General features: G+C 38.1%; 2 protein-coding genes across 6 annotated transcripts; one reads left to right on the top strand and one right to left on the bottom strand.

Moving 5' to 3' along the window:
- Positions 1-1,849: 1,849 nt before the first annotated feature.
- On the top strand, positions 1,850-20,069 carry LOC110046822 (octopamine receptor beta-2R-like). Of its 5 annotated transcripts, none has more exons than XM_089272741.1 (2): positions 1,850-2,445; positions 18,170-20,069. In XM_089272741.1, exon 2 carries the CDS (start codon positions 18,257-18,259, stop codon positions 19,277-19,279), a length of 1,023 nt encoding a protein of 340 aa, XP_089128867.1. In that variant the 5' UTR covers positions 1,850-2,445; positions 18,170-18,256; the 3' UTR covers positions 19,280-20,069. The 5 variants fall into 5 exon arrangements, with proteins under 5 accessions (XP_089128867.1, XP_089128870.1, XP_089128869.1 ...); XM_089272744.1 differs by lacking the exon at positions 1,850-2,445 and adding an exon at positions 6,813-7,017; XM_089272743.1 differs by lacking the exon at positions 1,850-2,445 and adding an exon at positions 7,975-8,145.
- Positions 20,065-22,391, bottom strand: LOC110046833 (uncharacterized). Its single transcript, XM_020752551.2, has 3 exons — positions 22,066-22,391; positions 21,145-21,249; positions 20,065-20,294 (listed from the first exon to the last, which is right to left on the bottom strand). Exons 1-3 carry the CDS (start codon positions 22,291-22,293, stop codon positions 20,163-20,165), a joined length of 465 nt encoding a protein of 154 aa, XP_020608210.2. The 5' UTR covers positions 22,294-22,391; the 3' UTR covers positions 20,065-20,162.
- Between the last annotated feature and the right edge of the window lie 754 nt (positions 22,392-23,145).

The following is a 23,145-nucleotide window of genomic DNA, read 5'->3' as shown; positions in this document are numbered from 1 at the left end:
GTAAACGAGAAATGTGTTCAGTATGTCGTTTTCAGTGTTACCTGTGCAACGCAGGCTTAGCTAGGTAAACACGCGGGGACTGGCACGTACACGAACAAGAAGGCTACAACCAACGTTCACCATCCAGATATAAACATTAACACTATTGCAACCAACTGGACAAGGTCCCTGAACACCTAATAAAAAAAATGCAATCAGACTCCATTAATTCGCACGAAAGCACTTATACACCTCAATTTTCCATTTATTACGTACAGATCTTTTTCGACAAAAGCCTTGAAGATGGCGTCATGAAGACACCGAAATGTCGATTTTTATCGTCTCGCTTTGCTTGTACATGAAACTTCTATTAAGACGCGTGTCTTGTGCCACGTACCCAGACTGTTCGTTCCTTACGAAAGCGGATGATCTGGTAACTAATGATGGGTACGCCCGGGGATTGATCCCACATAATAAGGACAGGGGTGCTCGTCGGAAATTTTGAAAAGAACCCCTAAGAGGTACCCAGATCCTGTTTTGTGGGCGTGGTTTAAAATGTTTTTTTTTCTTTTACCCCTAAGAATTACCAATTCTAAAACAACACTTTATCTTGTCATTTTATTTTAGCTCAATACCCTAAGAGGTACTGCAAAAGCACCTGTCGTGGACTTTTGGGGCTGCAGACCCTAAGACGTATCAAAACCGTGTTTTTAACCCCTAAAAGGTAAGACAAGCACCACCGTCCTTTTTATATGGGAGTCCCCCCCCCCCCCCCCCCTCCCCTCACGCCGTGGAGGGGGACGCTGCTGCCGCCATGAAAATGAATGAGAGAGCAGAGCACGCTGTTATTCGGCAAATTAAAATCACAGTTAAAACAGCGTGTCTAGGTAACCATTCACAAGCTAATATTAAATTTAAGTGGATTCAGTCTTTCCTGTAAGGTTGACTCATAACGTTTTGAAATTGAAACTGAAATTTTGAAACTGAATTGAAAAAATATATATATTACATGTTTAATTTACAGCAAAAACCGGCGGACAAGCAATTTCCGAAAAGTTGTCGGCTTGAAATATAATAGTTTACTTTTATCTGGCATAAACATGTCGAAGGCAAACCGGAATTTTACTTTATATCAACTTGATAAACTCAGTCTTCACGGAGGTCAGTAAAACGATCAGTTCTAGGACTCACAAACATGAAAGACAAATAATACATATTGAAAGGTTCCCTCCAATGAACTTTTATCCACTAGAAAATCGAGTTTGATCTGAAAAGATAGTGCCATTAACGGAGGAATCGAAATTTTATGAAGGAAACGCAATTTAAAAACTGATAAAAATGACAACGTATCCATTTCGATGATTGACCGATAACGACATATAGACTTCAATGATTAAAATTACGAACGCGTATTCAGATTAAAAACAAATACTGTGTTATCCGATTCAAGGCAAACTTTAGAATAAACTAATAAGAAACATGGTGTTGTTTGTGTCCAAACGAATAATATGAAATACGTTCTCTCGTACCGCACAAATAGCATTTTTCTTGCCTCATAGCATTACCATTTCCTTTGACGTAATTTAAGGTGAAGGACTTTGTTTGAGGGAGAATTAAAACAAAATCTCCGATATCAATAAATAACGGATGTATAGAGAAAGAAAACGTCAACAAAAATGCTCAGTGATTGAACTGTTTGTTTAAATAAATTCGCGGTGAGTTAGGTAAAATAAGACAGCTGAATTATCTATTTTTTTTCTTTTCGTCCGTTTTACTGATTTGGGAAACGTGGCTGTTGCCCACACACCAATAATTAGAATCAACAACTAATTGCTTAAAATATCTCAGACCACTATGATTCTTCGGAACAAATAATTGTTGCTTTTATCAGCAAAAGTATAACCCAAGCATTGATTTTTTAATTAAGGAAAACCCTGAAAACTTTTAACAACACTTAGAGGTACAAAAACATGCTGAGACTGAGATAGCTAAACGTTTTATTGAGTCGAATTCTAGAAGGATATATGGCATTGTTAAATGCAATAGAAACTTTTTTGTCACTTTTGTCAACTATGCAGGGGAGTTGGAAAATATATATCCAGAAATGAACATGATCAAAACAGCTTGTCACGTCATGTTTAGTCAAAGATAACCAATATAGGCCGCTCTCTCCCAGGTTTGCGCTCGATAGACAATTCCGACAATTTCGTCTAATTTTCCGACCTGCGAATCAATTTATCTAACTAAACAAAACTGATGGAAAAGCCCCGGGCTTTTGAAAGTTGAGACATTCAAAGAAGTAGACTTGGCAGTTGATCGGAACTGAAATTGAATAGAGCCCCTCCCCCAAAATAACAATACTTGAGTATAAAGCTGACCGACGCAAATTTAAAAGCCTGCTTGAAGAAGCGACCATCCTGGCGGAACGACCACGTTTTGGACGTGATTTTATTTCTTTAAGTGGAGGTAGGAACTATCCTTTACCTGTTTTTCCAGTGTTCAAAGTACTTGTTATTCATGACCTTTTTCCTTGTTTTGGATGTATGTTAAACAAAACGGTTTTGAAGTAGTTTCAATCTAGCTTTTTACTATCATTGTACACCATGTTGTAAGCTAATTATAAGGTAAAGTCTGCATACGAGCCAAGTGGCCCATCAGGCCGGAGCTTATCCCGGTTTCTGTCAGTAGCATGAAACGACGTGGAGTATTTCTGCTCCCCTGGATGGGATGCTAGTCCATCGCAGGGTTAGGTAGAGTCATTCCATCATGTACCATCTTACTATCATGATACTGAAATAACAACTAAACTGCTAGAACGCTCAGGACAATATTATGGGAAAGCCCCGCCTTATTGCTGCTTTGCTTAGGACAGAGGTAATTTTGAGCCATGACTGAATATACTTCTGAAATGCATCAGTCGGGTTTGGCTATTAATCCGTCCCAATCTATTAACGAAACTTGACGAATTGAATTTTATTCACCCGAACAAACATCCAATACAAAAACAGCACAGCACGACTGCAAGACTACTTAGTGCTATTGGCTAATTTTCATCTAGTCGTATGATTGCGTTAAGTTCAGGGAAGTCAAACTCAGTAGCTTGTATATACGGAAGACTAAAAGTTAAAGCAGGACCTTGAGATAATTTCTCGCTTAAAACATTGACCCAATCAATTGACTTATTCCAAATCCGACACTTCCCTTCCCAACCCTCAAAATTGTCGGGGTCATTTCAATTATTTATAGATTCGCTTCAAATTAAATTGCAATGAAGTAACCTGACATGTACAACTTCACTAAAAATGTCTGTTATCTGAAGCTGTTTCCTTTAATACTCTATGGACTATTTGTTCAGCAATAAGTGAAATTTAATTATATTGCAGAGTGACGCTTGGAAGTAGGGTCGGCTTGTTTTTTGAAGTCTTTGTCGGTGCTATTTTAATAAAAATCACTCGTGACAACAAAATGTTCAAGTAATACTAGATAACATTAGTGCATTAGTAGAAGTTTTTGAATCGCTGAATATTTCTCATTTCACACACTAAAAAAGAAAGCCGAGTCTTCTGTAGTCAAAAGCAAGTTTTCGAGATAAGAAGGTATTTTCAGTCAAATCCTTTGTTTGCTTGGTGATTATTTTGAGAACAAAGCTACTTCTATTAAATTGGCCTCGCTATAATAAGTTGCGAGTGTAATTGTCTGCAAATAAGAAACCTCGAGGCAAATTTTCAGAAGGCTGGAAAACTTTTTATTGTTTCGGCAACTAAAAGACTGCGATTTGTATTTTTTTAGATCTCCCAGATGCGATATTTGATAAACTGACAAACAGCCAGAAGCGTAAATGTCAATTGCAATAGCAAAACAACCTGAATATCCCGTGACAACTGATAAAACGACAAATTTTCATTAACAACCCGGAACTCAAAAACTAACCTAGCAGTCTTTACTGACATCCTTCACAACGGTTAACTGTTATTACATGTAAATGCCAAGCCTAAAATAGGACCCACTCCGTTCATTGACAACTTGCAATACGTCCAAACGTTTATAAACTGAAAACTCGCATCGGCTTTCTTTCTGATGAATTTCAAGAGAGCTTAACGTTTAGCTGGCAATTGGTAAGTTGATAAGATTCTTGTTATTCAATTTATGATTTGACTGAGAAAATTACTTCATTGTGATTGGGTGAGAGCAAGCCAATTTATCGTTAACTGTTAACGCGCGCGTGTTCGCAATTTTCTCAGTCGTATAACAAATGAGTAATTGTATGAAAGTTCGATTAATTAAGGATTTACACTACTCGTGAAATTTAAAAATTCTGTCAAATTGCACTTGCCTAAAGGCTCGGGCAATTTTGAGAGAATTTTCAAATATCACTCGTATTGTAAATCCTTAATTCCATTCGCATTCATACGATTACAAATAAGGCTTAAACTCATGCATAAGTAATCGTGGAGCCCAACTGTAAAGAAGACATGTGAAAATAATTGTCACTGAATTTTCTATTTTAAACACCAGTATAATGTAATGCATTCCAAGTATTAAATTGAATATGCCGTGTATGCTAGAACTCTTAAAATGGCAATTTCATTGAAGTGATCAGCATCTTATTTTCCCTTACAATGTCAATATATCGCCAAGCAGACTGGTTATGAGAATATGGAAAATCATCAACTTCTAGATTTCCTGTTTCTTGACCTAAGTCAAAATTCTCATGAACAGTCTTGAAACAGCCCAGTAGATAACCTTAATTTTAGTACCTACAACGAAAAAAATGATAGAGAAGAAAGCAAACTAGGATGTCACGTTTTAATCTCTGTGGGCAGGTCCTGTTTAGGGGTACCGGCGCCGGCGCCACAGTCTCCCACAATTTCAATGTTGGGTGCCACAGTCTTACCAGTCATTTGTGCATGTGACAGTTTTAGAAGTAACATTTATTTTATTGCAATAGACATAATGCTTAATTTTTCTCGAAGCTGCCACGTCATTCAGATCAATAAAGTTGTGCGAAGATATCATGTTTTTCGCACCGCTTTCATTTGGAGTTCCCTTGGTACGTACTGTCCAGAGGGATACACTTCAAAGTTTTATATGGGGAGAGGTCGCGGGAGTCAAAATGATTCCCGGGGAGCCCTGCTATGCACACAAGATTCTAAGAGATATATAAACAAAACGTATTAAATGAAATTAAAACGGAGCAATTGTTCTGCGCAAAATTATGCTGTGTTGTCGTGTTAAACATGAGTGTCAAAAATAGGTTTGGCGGGATGCGAGATGATAATGAAAAGAGAGACGTGATACGTGATGAAAGAAATTTTTATGGGGGGATACGGGATAAAAACACTTCGACCGGAGCGGTCGTAACCTTTGACAGGCGGGATGCGGGATAGTTTTGAATTTACGGGAGGATGCGGGATGAAAAACAGGCGACCGACATGCAAACATAGGTTACGGCCAGAGAATATGATGATAATCTCTTGGTTACGGACATTGCGCGGAGAGCTGTAACTCTAACCGGGCGGGACTGGGATAAACATTCTGACTGGGGCGGGATGGCGGGATTGTGCCAAAACTATTGGCGGGATGCGGGATTGCAAAAGACTATGTTGGACCCTCAGACATCAGTTTGATCTTATTTATCATGGCCATTTTTTCAATCTATTGTCTAGTGTTTATCTCAATCTGTATGCATCTCCTGAATTTTCAATCTACTGAAGCGGTTTTTGTCCATTAATAAAAGTACTTTCGATCTATCTGTTTTTTTCATCTTTGAAAGTGTTTTTAAATTTTTGAAAGTGGACACATGTTTAATTTGTAAACGCAAGGATCTTCAGTGAAGTGTGAACGCTGGCAAGTTCAGTACGGTGCACGTTTCTTCAATCCTTGCTCAACAACAAAGGATCTCCTCTTTGATATTCGATCATTCTAGTAACTTTTAAGTGTCTCTTGATCTACGAAAAGTTTTTCATGCTCTCGAATTTAAGGAAGTGTCTTTCATTAATGGATACTAATGTGTCCGTTTTCATTCTAATGTATCTGTTTATTAATTGTTTTCAGTCTACTCAATTGCTTTCATTCAGTGGAAGTTTCTTTGAATATAAAGATACATTTTCAGTTCAATCTTAAAAGTGCTTTTATCCTTTGGAGGCGTTTTCATTCCGGTGAGGATGTATTCGACATGTTTTCAGGCTATAGAAGTGTTTTCAACCTTCTAAAGTAGTGGAAATTATATTTTTAGCGGGAGTGTTTTTGATACATGGGTATGTTCTTGCCAGACTGACGCAATTAAAACGTAAGTAAAAGCTTTCTAGATCTAACAGCTGTTGAATCGTCTGCGCGATGTTGTTTATTAAGCCCGGGGGGGGGGGAGTACTCCCTTATATGGGCTATATAGGTATGTGCGGCCCCAAAGAGTAGGGTTTTTCAACCGTTTTGGTCATAAATAGGTATCGAATTTTGGTCATTTTGGTCATAAATAGGATATGGTTTTTGCACTCTAGTCTTGACATGGGTATGTTTTTAAGAAGCAGCTACATTTTCGTCATAATTGATAGACCATCAACAAAAGCCCTTCAAAAATTATGTTTACGGCGATTTAACGATGGCCTGAACTAGAGAACTAATTATAAGGCTGGTCTGTGAAGAATGGGGTTTCGAATTTTTGGTCAGGTCATAAATGGGGTAGAGAAAATCGCAGATTTTGGTCATAAATAGGGTAAGGGTTTTGGGAAGCAGGCCGCACACCCCAACCAATTTTTCTGGAAGTACCCCCCCCCCCCCGGGTTATTAAGATAGAAAGGGTGTAGTTGCACTGCGAAAAGGCAACCATTGATTCACCGTGTGTTGATTTCGTTCTAACAAGTATTTCTGCATTTTGAAGATTCGGAAAATGCTTGTAAACTGCATTTGTTTCCTAGCGTGATTCCGAGCTGAAGAATCTGCGACAGAAATGTTCCATTAGCGTACGTCTGTACTACAAGCAGTGCCGCGCTCATGTTAGAATGGCCTTGAGTGCGTTTGCAAGGTCAGCGAGTTACGACGGTAAGTACCTTGTACGTTTGGGAATCAGAAATGCTTCTTTTCCCTGCTTTAGGGTGTGATCGATGAGGTATTTTCACGGTTTGGCGAAGTTTATACTTGTCATTTTATAGTTTGCTGAATTCCCTTCCCATCTTGTTTTTCTTTGATTAGTCCCTAGCCCCCGGGGCACCACCCTTGCGTCGCGAAAAGATTCCGGCTTTCCTCAGGTTTTATGTTCAAATGTTAAACAGTTCAAAACAGCATGCGTTGTGTTGCCAGTTCTCCTACTTTATTAAACGATCGCCGAAATATTTCTTAAAGATTCACGAGTCCAGTAAATATCAAAAAACAAACAATGAAAATAAAGTTGCCTTACATTCGTTAAGAGGAAACGTGGAGTGGCTAAATGTGACGCCTTTTTGGCGGCGGGCGATTGTCTCCACTCCCTTCCTGGTTGTATTTTTATCCATTTTTAGTTTACTACTCTGCTCATTAAAGTTGATTGGTTTCCTGTGTCTGGCTGGTCAACGAATATTTCATGTCTCGATGTCGTTGAATGGTTGAAGCGTTATTGAAACCTTGATTGTATAGAGTATCGTTTCACTGACACAAGAAAACCAAAAATGAAAATTAAATTAAGGTTAAGACACTTGACCGTTGCAAGATCAAAGATCATGCTCGCGTGCCCTGCTTAAGACAAATGTTTTAAGCAATTATTTTTACGACAAACGAAACGGTATAAACAAGGATATTACGTATAAACATACTTTCCATGAGCAAGGCCCAAGGCAAAATATTAGTCAGGGATGATGCAGTTCAGAAGTGATCAATAACCTTTCCACGCCCCAGACAGCGTAAAAACTGTCAAAAGTTAAATTCTCTTTTAAATTTTTCTTTCAAAAATCCCTGAAGGGGATTTGCGTGCAGTAAGGCGTGATCAGACAAAGTTTTGTTGTAGTTTAATTTAGATTAATCACTGGAACCTCGAATTATTACTATATATATAGCTTGGTTAGTATTTCGGAGAGTTAGGAAGATCTGATCGCAAAGTTTGGGCCGTAAGATGATTGTTCAAGTAGATGCGATGGTGACCAGTCGGTTGAGGGTGATTTTAGGGTGATTTCGCCAGACATTTCAACATTTGACCCGGTGAGTTAACAACTAAGATATATTTTAATTCAGTTTTCAGTTTTTAGTTCTCTTGGACCAGGAAGTGTATATGTTTGTTTGAGCAGAAACCCTAAAATAGACATTTTTCTCAAACTGACGTGAGGAAACGTCTAACGGTGGAGATCTTTGGCAAAGCTTTTCGAATTCACCGGTAAATCAACAACAACAACAAAAAAAACAATGTGAAAACGGTGTTTGTGTATTCAAAAATCATTCAGTTCAATGCGACACCAAAAAGTGATAAAAACGCGACAATTGAAGATAACCAAAGAGAAGAATAACAGGAAGTAACGTACGAATCGATAGCCTTAACGAAAGATTTGTTAGCAAAGGAAAAAGGAATTTGCTGCAAAAATTCACGACGGATCGATTAAAGGGAAGTTCTGGTTAAAACTAGAGAGTTGTCGCTAAAACAAGGGGAGGGGAAGGAGGAGATCTTGGCAGCCGTTAAGTCTTCAGGGCAAAAATAGACCTCGCTCCGTTTTACAAAAACACGACGCTATTTGTTTTTGGAAGTAATAGAAAGGACTGCATAATCATTCGATTTAGCGCTCGAGGCGCTAATGTACTTTTGGTCGCTCAAGGGAGGGTACGGTGTTATTATTGGAGAGGGGCGGTTATTTTATATCCCTGTATAGGTGTTAACGTTTTAGGTTTAAGGATTTTTCAAAATAACATTACTTGTATTTTCGTTTGCATTTTACACGACCCCACGCTTGAAAGTTTGTCGTGTTTAAAAATAAGTCATCAATTCGTTTTTGAATATTTAGATCTGAATGTGACACTATAAGTACGTTAACTGAAGAACTTAAGAACTGGTGCTTTCATAGCCACAATGTTCAATATTAAATCCCAGATGAGTTAGCGGTCTCTATAATTCATTCATCTAATCAGTCTGCATTCCACGTCAATCAGTCTTGAATACTACTTTCTCTATGGGTGTGCTAAAGGAGGGAGGGGGCTAAATCGAATCATATTACGTAATGCCCCTAGAACAACCTCTTTGATACTAAGTAAAATTTCAATATTGTCCGTTCAATTTTGGAACTATAAGCACCCCGACCACAAAAGGTGAGTGATATTCCTTCTCACTAGCTCAAGTGGTTCAGTCTCCAAACTTCGACAAGGCTGTCTTATTGGTTCAGTAGTGCATTGTGTACATTTAAGGAAACTAACAAACAATTTATGAAAACATTGAAAGAAAATTGCGTGTTGTTGAGGATAGTTACAGTTTTTGAGGTCAATAAGCTGTGATCTTGTGAGTTATCCTAAGTATTCTTTAATATTGAGAATCGGTAAGGAAGTTTATTCAGAGAATTAGCATTGTTGAGATGGGAAATTGTTAACATAAAGTTTCCATATGCTGCAGTTTTGGCATGTGTGCGATGCTGGGATCATATCGTTTTCTGTTTATACAGTTGTGATGCAAGAAGGAAGCTTTTCTTCCTTATACAACTATGTTACAGTTATGAGTTTATGATCCTTGTTTAAGTTCAATTCACAGTTTCTGAGGTGAAGAATACGTCGTCAATTGCAACGTAAATACATACCGCTCCTCTATAATATTGTAACATTATTTTCGGTGAAAGTTTGCGTGATGTGTTTATCATTGTTTTTTGCCGGTTATCACGATCCTTCATCAATCCCCGGGAGAATGACGCTGAGACAAAACATTTTAATTACCTTGGAGGCTAAAAACACGAAAATAAAAAAATGTCTGGGGTAAATAAGCCGTTTAAATCATGTTTTTATCACGTGTTATATGATAGATGACGCACGGTCGCTGCAATTCATCATCAGTAGGCAAATACGAAGAAAACAATACTTGATTTAGTAAACATGGGCAATGACTAGTTTTGTGGGGTTTTTTGCGAACTTGTACATGCAAAATTTCGTCGCTGTTATTGGAAGTCTTCCATCGCACCAAAATTGTGTCTTCAAATTACAAAAAAATGCGGCACAAAGATGAACGTTTATTTATTCACATCGTTAGGAGTGCCTTCTTTGTTCTGTTGTGTGTGTTTCGTTTTCTTTCTTTTCATAATGGTTATATAGTGCGCGATCCCTTTTATCAAAAGGAGAAATTTATTGAGAATTTACATTAAACTGCGAGGAATTTTGCCCTGGCTATCGTTATTACACATTCGGTTCAGTTTCTAAGAAAGTCAAGCTACACTATGTTTGAGGTCGCTCGTTTCAGAAGCTCTCCCTTTTTCTGTTTTGCAAACTGAAACAGCTTACTCGAAACAGTTAAAATATATCGCTAACTTAATTTCGTCCACATCTCGTTCACTTGCCGGCGATGCACTAAATTCGCATATGAAATACACACCAAATTTCTTTTTTCACATGTGACTTTCAGCTATTTTACACTGATGTTTTCTCACCTTTGCCCCAGAATCGGTATCGGACGACAAACGTCGCACTCCTCAGGCTAAACTCGGAGCTACACTGAACGATTAGTAAAGCGATGTCATATGGGGGACAGACTTTTATACTTTTATGTCGCAAAGTTTTGCATTAATAAAAGTTAAGCAGCATCTGTGGATTGAACCCTCCTGGAATACATAAGATATGACTGATTTATTACAGCGGTAAATGATAAAATGGTGACTTGATCTGTTTCACTCACATGAGAAGATAAAGAAAAACATAAAAGAATCACGTTTGTAGTGAACGAGGTGATCTCTCTTAAAATTTCCATTTCATATTTATGTTGTTCAAATTAAATGCAAAAATGTTAAGAAAATCTACAAATTGCGATGATTTTGTTGAAGTATCATTAAAAACGTTTGCCTCTAATCTGAGGAAAACATCCACTTTAGTTTTTCCTCTGACGCAGAGGAAACAAAATAGGGTTTACTAATGTCTTCGTTACATACGTCTGCAAGAACGTGAGCCTTCGTTTCACGCGCAAGCACCACGCAGTCGTTCGTCCGGAAAAAACGTCAGCTTATAATTTAAAAGTTCACGTATAACTGTAGCCAGGAATATTCCTTGTTTTTGTTTCCGCAAGGCGTTTCTTGCTAAAATAAAATGAGTTTCCTGTCTTGATCTTGGCGCGATGGGAAAAAACAACACAGGGGGCAAGGAAGACCGATAAAAGGGCGGAATGAATATGAGATAAGGAGTTGTGCGAAAATAACTTGATAAAACCTTTCAATTTTCTTGTTTGTTAGAACACATTTTACCATTATGAAATGTCCACTTGGGGGTAAATATCACTATAAAGCGATAAAATGCTCGGATATGATTGATTAGTGAAAGGATTTTTTTTTTTTCTAAATTGAAATTAGTGGTGATCAGGTTAGTTATTTATTTATTTTTTCGCCGAATTCATACATTTTAAAGTTAGACCCTTGGAATAACAAAGCATGTGCCTTATTCGCTTCTTCTTCGATTAGCATGATTGATTGTATCTCGATGAAGCTTTTGTAATAGTTTTTGTAATAGTGCACTTTTCCCGTAAAAAAGGAAAGATCAACAGCGAACTAAAGCTCCTAAAGTGTTGTTGTCAAGACGTTCTTCTTAAGTAAGTTTGCCAATGCATCACTCTTCCTTGAGAATACCTGGTGGTATTTCCATTCGCGATAATTTATTTGCGTGTGAAAAATATCATTAAAATCCATTGTAGGATGTTTACGTTTCCCAAATTCTGTAACTAAGTAAAATTTCTTGTGTTTGTCACTTGAGTGTCTAAGTTGGGAGTTGTTAGCAAATTAGACCTTCTTGTATTCGACATCGAGCACTTGTGATTTCTGGCGCGACAGTATCTAATTTTTTTTGTTTGTTTTTTTGTAGTATGCGGTATGCATAAATGGTCTGGGATTTCCAAATTTACGCTTTTCAAGAGTTAAAATTTGGTGAATTTTTCTTGATGAGAAAGATAAACATGAGGGGCGCGACAAATGCATAAAAGGGTGGGAAAAAAAAACAACGAAGACAAGAATTGAAGCGATTATAATTCACAGATAAAAGCTGCCCGTCGCGTGGTCGCTATATAAGGAACTGACCATTATGAAACTGAATCCATTAGGCATCGTGTCTCTTGTTTATCTGTATATAGTGATAAAGTTGCCAGGTTGATTAGCGTCAACCCCTTCCTATATCACGTCCATTGACTTCGACCTTTTATTGAAATACTTCTCGATGACTACGTGATATTCTTTACAATTTTAATTGATGAAATACAGCTCATTATAAATAAACAAGGTTTTATTTTATATTCTTTATTGTTTAGACTCAGTTAGCGATATGCATGTCTTATTTCGACTTTCCATCCGTTAGTGATGTGTTCTTTTTGCGAATAAAAAGATACCACTTATTTTTTAAAAAAGGTTTCAGTGATATTCGAGTTGACTGCAATTGCATCAAGGCTCTTGATGTTGGGATATAGATATAGATATATGTGAAGTAGATAATTGTCTTGGTTAGAACATTGCTTTAGCAGGGACAGCTGACATGCTAATTAGCTGTACGTAATAAAGGAAAAGTTCCTGGGGCGATAGCCTCCATTAGTGGAGTACATATCCTGTGTGAAAAGTGGCAGCCACAAGTTTGAGAGCATGTAGCCACAAACACAATAAAACACTTAAGAGAAACGTTGACACAAAAGTGTTTGTTGACAGAATTAACACCAATCAGCTCAGAGCTTTGAATGATAGATAAGCTATAGACTGGAGTTTATTACATGAGAAATTGCTGTCCATTCCATGGAGTAGAACGATCGAAGAACGAAATGAAAAGCTAGTCTCTTTTGTCAGAGATATCATAAGATATCTTATAAGATATCTTAACTAAACAGTTCCGCATTTGGAATTATACAACAGACATTGATTGCCCGTGTGAGTGGATATCGGAACAAGGTGAACAGCATTTCTTTAAACAAGGCGAATCTGAGGCGGACGGAGGTCGATCGTAATTTCTCGGTAAAGATCGTGACTACATCCATAGATCAAAAACTGTCAGGATCTGCTCGGCAAGGTGAGATCTTGGCTAGCTTCATATTTTGTAAAACTCAGTGTCAACTTCTGGATAAAAAAAGACCTTTATTGAGCATATATTTCCTTTCCCAAAGAGATTTTTTTTTCCTTAGAAAAAGTACAATCATTAACGGGAGTTGAATTGTAAATATCATTTCAGGGAACGTTGCGAATGTTTGAGAGAGGATAATTACGTTAAGCAGTATTATTCCATTATTAAATGCACAGCCCTGGTGCGCTTTTGCTTTGATTCAAGTCGGTAAATGAGGAAGTTTTCTACCACTTTCGGTTTCTTGGAAAACTAATTGTCGCAAAAAACCTGAAATGAAAATACTTTTGCAACTGAGAAATAACACTATTGAAATCGATGAACGTGACAAAGAACATAGATTTATGATCAAGCATTTGCATCACCGAGCAGTAAAATAAAGGCGTAAGCTAATAAGGAAGTTCGATTCTAATCTGGAAGGAAAATAAGAAGCCTTGGCCTCAAGAGCAATCATTGCTGGTACGATAGCATCAACGATGACCTCCTAAAACAAAGCAAGACTTTGGCTGGTCTCATGGCAGAGACAATTTTCTTCAGTGATTAATCGTTTTTATCATCTTTGGTCTAGGGATATTTGTGTGCTGGTACAGACATCCCCAAGGCAATGTTTATTTATATTGATAAAGTGGGAGTATAACCCCCACTGAGTCTGCCGTCTAACAGCTATATGAAGTTTTAAAATATGCACTTGAATTCATTCATGGCGCCATCATTAACTACTGAAATAATTTTTTTGGAAAAAAAAATGTCTAATTTGTAAACTAGAAGCGACAAGGACGGTAGGGGCGATTTTCCATAGCATTTAGGAGGATATTTTGAGAAAGTAACTCTTCAGTATGATCAATATAATACCTTTTTCCTGGGTTTTATTTTATTCTTCACGATGTCATATTGCTTCATCAGTTCAAAATTCAGATTATTGGTATCAATATTACAAACTGTGCAGCTGAACAACACTCAGCAAAAATGGCACAGGACATATCTTATCATTAATACCACAATATCAGAAAATTGATCGACTGTTGCATGAATTGAGTCAATCGATGTCGGTTTGTAACTTTTAATTTTAAGTAGCGCTTAGTGGACGAGGTTCATTCTAGTGTATGGGTGCAAACGAAAGCTGACAAGCAATATTTTCCGTTGATCAGTGCACCTTTCTTTAGGCTCCGTGGCATTTAGGTGAAAGCTATTGAGCAGTACTTTGATTGTAGCTAATTATTGTTTGTTGTGCTGCATGAGAAGGGTGTTTTTGGCTTATATAATTCTCACCAATGGCTGAAACCCTAGTGTGCGATCACTCAGTTGAAAAACTAATATATTGAACAGTGTTTTCATCAGTGTTGCTGTTTGCTTTACACTGTTTTTCGGAATGATAGTTAATTTTGCCAATGGGTGATTACGAGAAAGACAAAATTTAGAAGAAAAAAAAAAAACCTTTCATATCAATCAAAAACCAGGTCGTTTCATCACTTCATTTTGTCGCTGAAGCAAATAACTGCATATCTATATGTAGGGGGATTTGAATTGAAAAACATCACCCTCCCTATCTTAATTTATAGAGAAAATGAATAAGAACCATATATCAATCCTAACTTGAAGTAACGAAATTTTCAAATGTGATTTTCGTCTGACAATACAGTAGTCTACAGTCATAAACGAGATAGATCTGTTTTTCTGAAAGGATTAAGGATTATTAAGGACACAATAAAAAGCCACCTTAAGATTCAGAAAGGCTGTTAATAACAGCCTTTCTGAGTCTTAAATTTTATGACCAATATTGTAACTTATAATATTGGTCATTCGGCCTTTTTTTTAACTCCACATTGTTTTGTCTAAATTTTTTCATTTCCAATCTGCGGAGTTGTTTATTTGGAATTCACATTTGGTGGGCTTTCATGCATGCACAAATGTTCATTTGCAAATATTGGCTTTCAACTAGAAATATCTGTCTCCCGCCCTTAACATTTGACTGAATGATGGTCAAATAAAATACATACTGTTAAATCACTCACAGGTATCCCAAGCTCCTTAGGAGCCGTGAACATTATTATGTGACACTGCGTAATAGCGTAAATATGGAAGTTCGTATGGGAATGTAACGATCGTATGTAACAATCCGAAATGTGGAGAAGTAATTGAATAAAAACGACTTACTTCGACTCTTCTGTGTGGTACTTTTGTCTCCGTGCCGTTTTGGGACCGTTTCAAAGTGATTCCAGCGACTTTCAGTTTCATCGTTCTCCTCTCTATATAATGCATAATTATACACAAGTATCTGTATATGTGTATACAGAGAAGAGTCGAAGTAAGTCGTTTTTATTCAATTTCTTTTCCATATTTTGAACTGTTACATACGATCGTTACATTCTCATACAAACTCGTACATTTACGCTATTACGCAATGCTATATAATAATGTTCACCGGTCTCAAGCAGCTTGGAATACCTGTTGTTCAATCACGAAAATTGATCAACACGACGATTTCACTCGCTGTGAAAGCGTTTCAGTGACCGTGGTCAGAGATAGGAAAATATGGATCGTGCTAAGAACCAATCAGATTGCAGGATTCGTTACCATGCCCTCTTGGAAAAAAATAAATAAATGCTATTTAAAATCATGAACTGCTAATTGAAAAAAAACGGCCTTCAATAAATCCAATATTTTCTTGTTATCTCTCAGCAGCTCATATTCCAAGCTGAAGTGGTATTCAAGACTACTTATTAACCGAGAGCGAGGTCTTTACGGGAAAATCGCAGACCGAGACCTTGCCCTATTGACCTGGCGACAGCGAGGTCAATACGGCAAGGCTGAGGCTTGAGATTTTCCCTTAAAGACCGAGTGTTTGAGGTAAATAAGTTGTTAATTACATGGCTTTTTGCTTTGCTTTTTGCAAGCTTGTAATCGGCCCGTTGGCATTACGGGAGAATAATGCCCTAGAATTAGCCAATCAGAGCGCGCGTTATATCGGCCACAAGAATTAAACAAGCCATGTGATAATAACTTTGATTGTGCGAAGAGCATGCGCAATTTGCAAGACGCAGTATTTTTGTAGTAAAAATTGTTTTATCGGATCTCCCTGCTACACGTTAAAGCTTATTATTAGGTTTATTTGGTGGTGTAGTACTAAGAGAGAGATGCTAGCATACGAGGAGCTCTGGGTTCGAAATAAAACTTTCCTTGTTTCTTTAATTTAATAGAAAAAACTTCATTTTCAGTTGAAAAATTTCCAAGTGTCGCGAAAATGACAACGACCGTTTTCGAACTGGGAAAAGTGCGGCGGAGCTCTTAAAAAATCATAATATTTATAATGACAGCAAGCAAATGTTAGCAACAAAATACAGCCACTGCGAAATGAAAAAGATCGTAATCCAGGAGACTAAATCTCCGTGCCTAACTTGGTCGAGTTGTACCCTACATGTACTATGCTTCTACTATATGCGTTATTCAGAGGCGGCGATTTTTGCCTAGCTTCATATGGGCTGCGCTTAATCGAAAGCGGCGCTTAATCTGGGGCGGTTCTTTATCCAGTAAATTCGTTAAGTAAAAGGTGGGAATGATGGTCAAGTGGCGAGTTTAATGACTTCCATGACTTCAATATAACAAACGGCAGATTTATTTTAGAATAATTTTACAATAACAGGATCAATAATATGTTTTTTTCTCTTGAGCTCAGTTGCTCCTATTGTAACAGAAATATTGTCCAAGCATGAATTTTTTTACGTAATATCACGGGCGACAAATTCCCTCTTAATTCTGGCGCGAAATTTCATCGTTAATTTATACAGCCGAACCTCCACTAACGGCCACTTTTCTCTGCTCCCAAGGTGAATTTCACGCGGTCTTGTCAAAATTATCATAATTCCCCTGGCCTAAAGACTTAAAGAATTATTAGAATTTTGACAAAAATGCGTGAAAATATTTCATAATTTCACTCGTCACAATTTGATCACCCATAACAATGAGAAAATGGCCTGGTTCTGATGCAAGCCGCGCCTTATTAAGCCTTAATAACGATTCAGTAGCTCGTAGGACGCATACTAAGCGAGGGTAAAGACGGTTCAGTCACAGTTAACAGGAGCCTATACACTTAAGATGTTTCATCTTTTTCTAATCCTCCTAAAGACAATACAAAGTAACAATAGTTATACCAAAGCTGGCTGCATGAGTTAAACATAAGTTTACCATCGACAATCTGTTTGCAGTCTAACACCTGCGAGATGAACATAATTATGTCAAGTACAAAAAATTACTGGGTGAAGAAACTAATAACACTAATGACAATAAAACAGCACAAAACAAACAGAAAAATTAACTAATGCGAAAACATTGCGTACCCTTTTAACACGGCCCAATAAAAGGATTTCAGTCACGTAGCCAACAGCCTAACATATTAATTGGACAAAAGAGAGGGTTTACATAAAAAGAGAGTTCAACTCCCACGGGATTGGTTTGGGACCCCAGCATGTCAACCGTTTTATTGTTTTGGGACACCAATATAGCTGCCACGACGTCATGTGAAAACGGTCTGTAAAAGTTTGACGATATTTCTCAGTTGTTGACGACAGTTTCCTGCACGAAAACATGAAACCAGGTCGGCAACCAGACAAAGCCTCTTACGGTCAGCCATGTTTGCACTTAGTTTAAAGATCACTAAAAATTAACACTGTCGTGAACTACTTTGATGTGATGTGCTGATTACCTTTCTTCTCGCTAAGATACAAATAATTAGTGCGACCGCAGAGTCGAGTGTGAAGTAACGTCCTTTAACTGAATACTAACAGCAGTAAACTGTAGTCAATGGTGTTAATGTGACAACAACCACTAAAGCTGCTGATTAACACATTGCACTTACGTTCCATTAATTAAATCAAGACAAATGTGTGAACTCCGCGTTAATTTTATGGAGTTTTAATGTATTTACCCGCCATGCAAAGTAAACCATCTGCTTTTGTTGTTTGTTATTCTCTCGCAGTTCCTGATCGCTGATGAACAGCAAGTTGTAGTCAGCCAAGCTGTACAAGTGAAACCATCGTATGCTGTGAAACTCTCTCAAGACAAAATGCGTACCGATAACACAAGCTGTTCATTCAATGAGAACAAGACTGAATTCAACCAAAGCCATCAGGCGGACGATGACTTCGGCGACGAAGATCAGTACACACCTTACTTCAGTCCTAAACACGATATAATTGGAATTCTCATGGCACTCATCATTGTGCTTCTTAACTCGTGGGTCTTCGTCCTTGTGGCCAAAAAACGATCGTTGAGGACTCCAACTAATTTCTTTCTGGTCGGATTAGCAGCGAGTGATTTTCTCACTGGTCTTATTAGTTTACCGCTCAGCATTACGTGTAACATCTTCCAAGAGCATGGAATGTGCTTCACTACAATTTACATTTGGATGTTCACCTCATTCTTGGCCGTATCGCATATTTCAGCCGTCACTGCTGATCGCTTTATAGCCATTATGTTTTCTCTTCGCTATCCACAGATTGTGACGAAACACCGAAGTTACATCGCCCTCGGGTTCGTGTGGGTCAGCTCGCTCCTCGTTTCCCTGATGCAGTTATGGTGGCTGAGACCGGCAAATTACGATCCACAGGAAAGCGTCCCCGAGGATCAACGACAGAACGAAGTTGCTTTCAGCATCGCTTGTTTTGTAGTGTATCTTGGGATACCTGTTGCGTTCATGGCTTTCACTTATCTGATGATTCTACGCGAAGTGCGACGACAGAGTCGACGGGAATTTCTCAACGTTCCAGCTGATGTGAAGGAGCAGCGACAATGGAGAAAGCGAGAGGGAAAAGCAGCGTCTATTTTCCTAGTCATGTTTCTTACTCACGTGATGTGCTGGTTACCTTTCTTCTTGCTAAGATACCAGCAAGCGTACGATGCATTTTTTCTTCCGATGTGGGCCGAGTACATGTTCGGATATCTTCGATTTGCCTCGTCGTTTCTAAACCCTTGCTTCTATGTGTTCGGCAAACACGACTTTCGTAAAGCATGGGATTATCCTTGTAAAGAGCAAGGAAGAAATCGTGCAAAATCGGATTTGGTTATGATAATGAGCAGTCATGTTTGAATCTGGTTCATTTACATTTCAGATGGTACTGAAAAGACGGTCACCATCTCGTCACTATTTATCTGGTGTGATTCTTTCTTACAGTCAATTAAGAAAATACAATCTACGACAGGCCAGTTGCCAGAATCAGGCTGCTAAGAACTTCTGTAACAAAAGCACGTCCTAGATGAGCATTTTTAGCGATAGTAAGCTAAGTGGTTAAAACATTGATCAAGATAAATTGACACATTGGACAAGGCAAATAGAGTACATTGTAGTCAATATATTGTAGTCCGCCGAACGCAACCACCTTTCATCGCTCTTCACAACTTCGTAGCCGCATTGTGCGACTGAAGATATAAATTTGCTTGTCAGTTGAACGTGAGGGCAAGATTTATGAAGCTATTAGGTAATAAAAATGCAAGGTCTAGGATAAGTAACATTACTTTATAGTCAGTCAGTCAGTCAGTCCGTCAGTCGGTTAGTCAGTCAGTTAAACCGTCTTAGCATAGTATTTTCCTAAAGGAGGTCGACCTCTCATAAAGATTACGAAACGACGTTGAACAGAACTGGCTGAGTTATTGCTAGGGATATATATAGCCATGTTCCAATATCCCCGAGTGTACATTATGTTTGTGTTTTGCTTGTGGATTAAAACTTGACTGGCGGGGATGTTATGGAATAAGATTTCATTTTAACTTCTGCGTGCAAAGATGTAGGTTGATGAGAAATCCAGGAAATACTTGCACGTGATAATTTTTAAGTAAAAATCCTGCACTAATTGAAATAAATAAAAATAAATTGAATTCCAGGACTTTTAACACATTTATTTAGTACTATTTAATCAAAGCTTTGAAGCCTCAACAACTGAGCAACAATGCGTGGATTTGAATCAGCTGTGACGTTACAGCTCCAGTCCAGATCCTTCTCCTTGGGCGCATTTATTGAAGTACTTCATGCACTTTCTAGGCTTCTCTTTCTTTCTTTGATCACAGACCTCTGACACACAATCTGGCAGCTTTTTGATGCACATTTTCTGCACAAGAGTAAAAAAAGTAACTTAACTGCACATCGCGGCTATTTTTCGTTTGTCGTTTTCCTTAGAATAAGCGGGATCACACCCCTTTTAGTGAAGTTGAATCCATAGGGCACGGTATTTTAAGTAATATATCATACTCGAGAGAAAGTGTTTCATCACACTTCTAAACACAAAGGAAAGAATTTGATAAGCGACTTACATTGCAGTTTCTTGTACATTGTATGATGTGTGCATCAACGCCCAAGAGCCATGCACCCCCGCCCCTCCCCGGGGTACTCCAATATAAAAGAGGAGGGAGGTGCTTGTCAGAAATTTTTAAAAGAACGGTTACCCGTAACAGGTATCAAGATCCTGTTTTTATGGGTGTGGCTCGGAAATTTTTTCACCCCTGAGAGGTACCAATTTTAAAACAACAAAGTAGCTGACACTTTCATAACTTTTAATGGCGATATATGTGATTGCATCGAATACCTGCTACATGTACTCGTAAAGTTTATGAAAGCATCGTCTTAAACCAGTTGAATTCCAGATATCTCCTGTCATATTTTCTCCGCTTAAAGCCCTAAAAGGTACCGCGAAAGTTTCCGCAGTGGACCTTTTGAGGCTGAAAACCCTAAAAGGTATCAAAACCGCTTTTTTAACTCCTAAGAGTCACGACGAGCAACCCCGTCCTTTCTTTTACGGGAGACCCCCCCCCCCCCCTTTCCTGGGCAAGAGCATCGTCTCTTGTAACTTGTTCGTGATTCTTTAGCTGTAACTCATCTCGTGTAAACCTGTTTCGCCGTTCCGCTAAAGGACTTAAGGACAAGAATGGTTCCCTTGTTTAATAATTCAAAGGAAAACAAACCTCGTCATCATCAGGATCGTATTTCCCTACAACCCTCTTGAGACACTTTTCCACATTGCTCGAACAGCTCTTCAAGCATTTTTTAAGTGCCTTCCTTAGGCATTTCTGTCGAGAAAAAAAGAAAAACATTGCTGTGGAAATAATTTTAATAACGGAAGATGTGGACATAGGATCATATCATTCTTCTTTGTAGTAATTACAGCCTTTGCATGATTTTTTTTCACATCCTTTTTTGCCATACTTCTGTCCACATTGGCCGGTACATTTGGGCCTGTTGCACGGAAGAATCACGCCTGACCTCAAACAATGGCTCGAGTGAAAGAGAGCTTGAAAATTTTTCTCAAACATTTAGGTTATTACACGCTTGGGAAAAAAAAGTCTTCATCCGGATTGTAAAACATCTAGAAACCCACGTGAAGAAAGGAGACAAGCAAATAAGAGTTGATACAGCTGAGAGTCCAGTTTAAACAATTATTTAGAGTTTCTTTCTCTGTGAATCTTTTTTGGAGCTTACACTCCTTGCAGGAAGCCTACAATATGGTTGATTAAGCAGAATTACGTTTCACAGCTCAGTTCACTCTCAAGACTTTGAGTTCGGCCAGGACTGTTCAACTGAAACTATGCTACTCCTCTATAACATCAAATACCATGTAGAAACTAGGTACGAATAATTGTAAAAATTTCGCTATTCCCATACGTAATAAGAAATAAATGAAGGGGAGATACACAACCCAAAGATAGCAAAAACCTATACACGATCCTGAAAGAAAGAAGTTTTCACGGCACTTTTGTAGGGATACGCTAACAGTGCAAGTCGCGTCACCTGCGAAATTTCTTTATTGCATTGAAAGTTATAGTTATTAACTTAGTCAGCAGTACAAGGTTAAGGTTAGGGTTAGGGTTAGTTACTATCAACCCTACCTTATCGCCATCATCATCATCATCGTCGTCGTCGTCGTCGTCATCATCATCATCGTCGTCGTCGTCGTCGTCGTCATCATCATCATCATCGCATTCGTCGTCATCGTCCTGTACTGGATCATCCTCCTTGATTATATCTTCCCCGTTGAAATCTTCCGCTTCAATTAAGGGGTTAGCGTGAACCCAAGTTGCCAACAGGACAAATAAAAACGCAAAAATCAACTTCATGATTCTCAGATTTAACTTTTTTTGTAACTGAGTGCCGAGCGTAACTCGACCTCTATTCGATTAGGTGGCAAATGCTGCGAAGATTGAAATTGGAAGTTATATTACGCGAGTTGTTCATCTAAATGTTGATCTACGATATAGACGTCCACCGAAAAACAAATATGAAAAGCAAATAGAACAAAAATTCATTTTGAACTCCGAGCAATTTATTTTCAACCTTTTTTGTGACGGTTTACACACCTTTTTCCACAGATGAAAAAAGAAACAATGACAGTTTGCGTGGGGGAAATTGTGGTCAATAACTGAAGACGATTTTTAATTGAAAAGGTTTTGGGGCAAGTCATAATACGACCAAAATCTATCTTGTCACGTTACTCAACGATTAGCTACAATTCACAATTCCTTCCTTAAGATACATAGAGGGATTCAATTAGACGACCCTTTCAAGGAAGAGAACTATGCCGGTATATTTTCCCAGCTGCATGGTTCAACCAAGCCAGACAAGTCAATGTTTACAGAACAGAATATAAGGAGAAAGAGTAGATTGAAAGTAAAGACTACAAACACTGATAAAAAAAAATTGTATCAGTAACAGAATCATACTAAACTTTCATGTACGTACGTAAAGGTCAAGCAAGCTTGAACTATCTGGTGTATCATGGTGCGAAAGTTAAATTTAAGTGTGAGGCCGAGGATTTTTGTGTCACTGAGACACAAACCTCCAATTTATTTGTCCAGACACTAAGAAACTGATTGAACTGACAAATTATTTGAACAGTTGCCCCATTTGTAGCCGTATGCAACTACGCCAATTATTAAGACGTTTGCGTTGTGCGGCAGTTCTCAATCACG

This window comes from Orbicella faveolata, unplaced genomic scaffold (genome assembly GCF_042242905.1).
Source record: "Orbicella faveolata isolate gen_17 unplaced genomic scaffold, um_ofav_v1 contig_35, whole genome shotgun sequence".
NCBI lineage: Eukaryota > Metazoa > Cnidaria > Anthozoa > Scleractinia > Merulinidae > Orbicella > Orbicella faveolata.
This window is presented reverse-complemented; position numbering and strand designations above follow the sequence as displayed.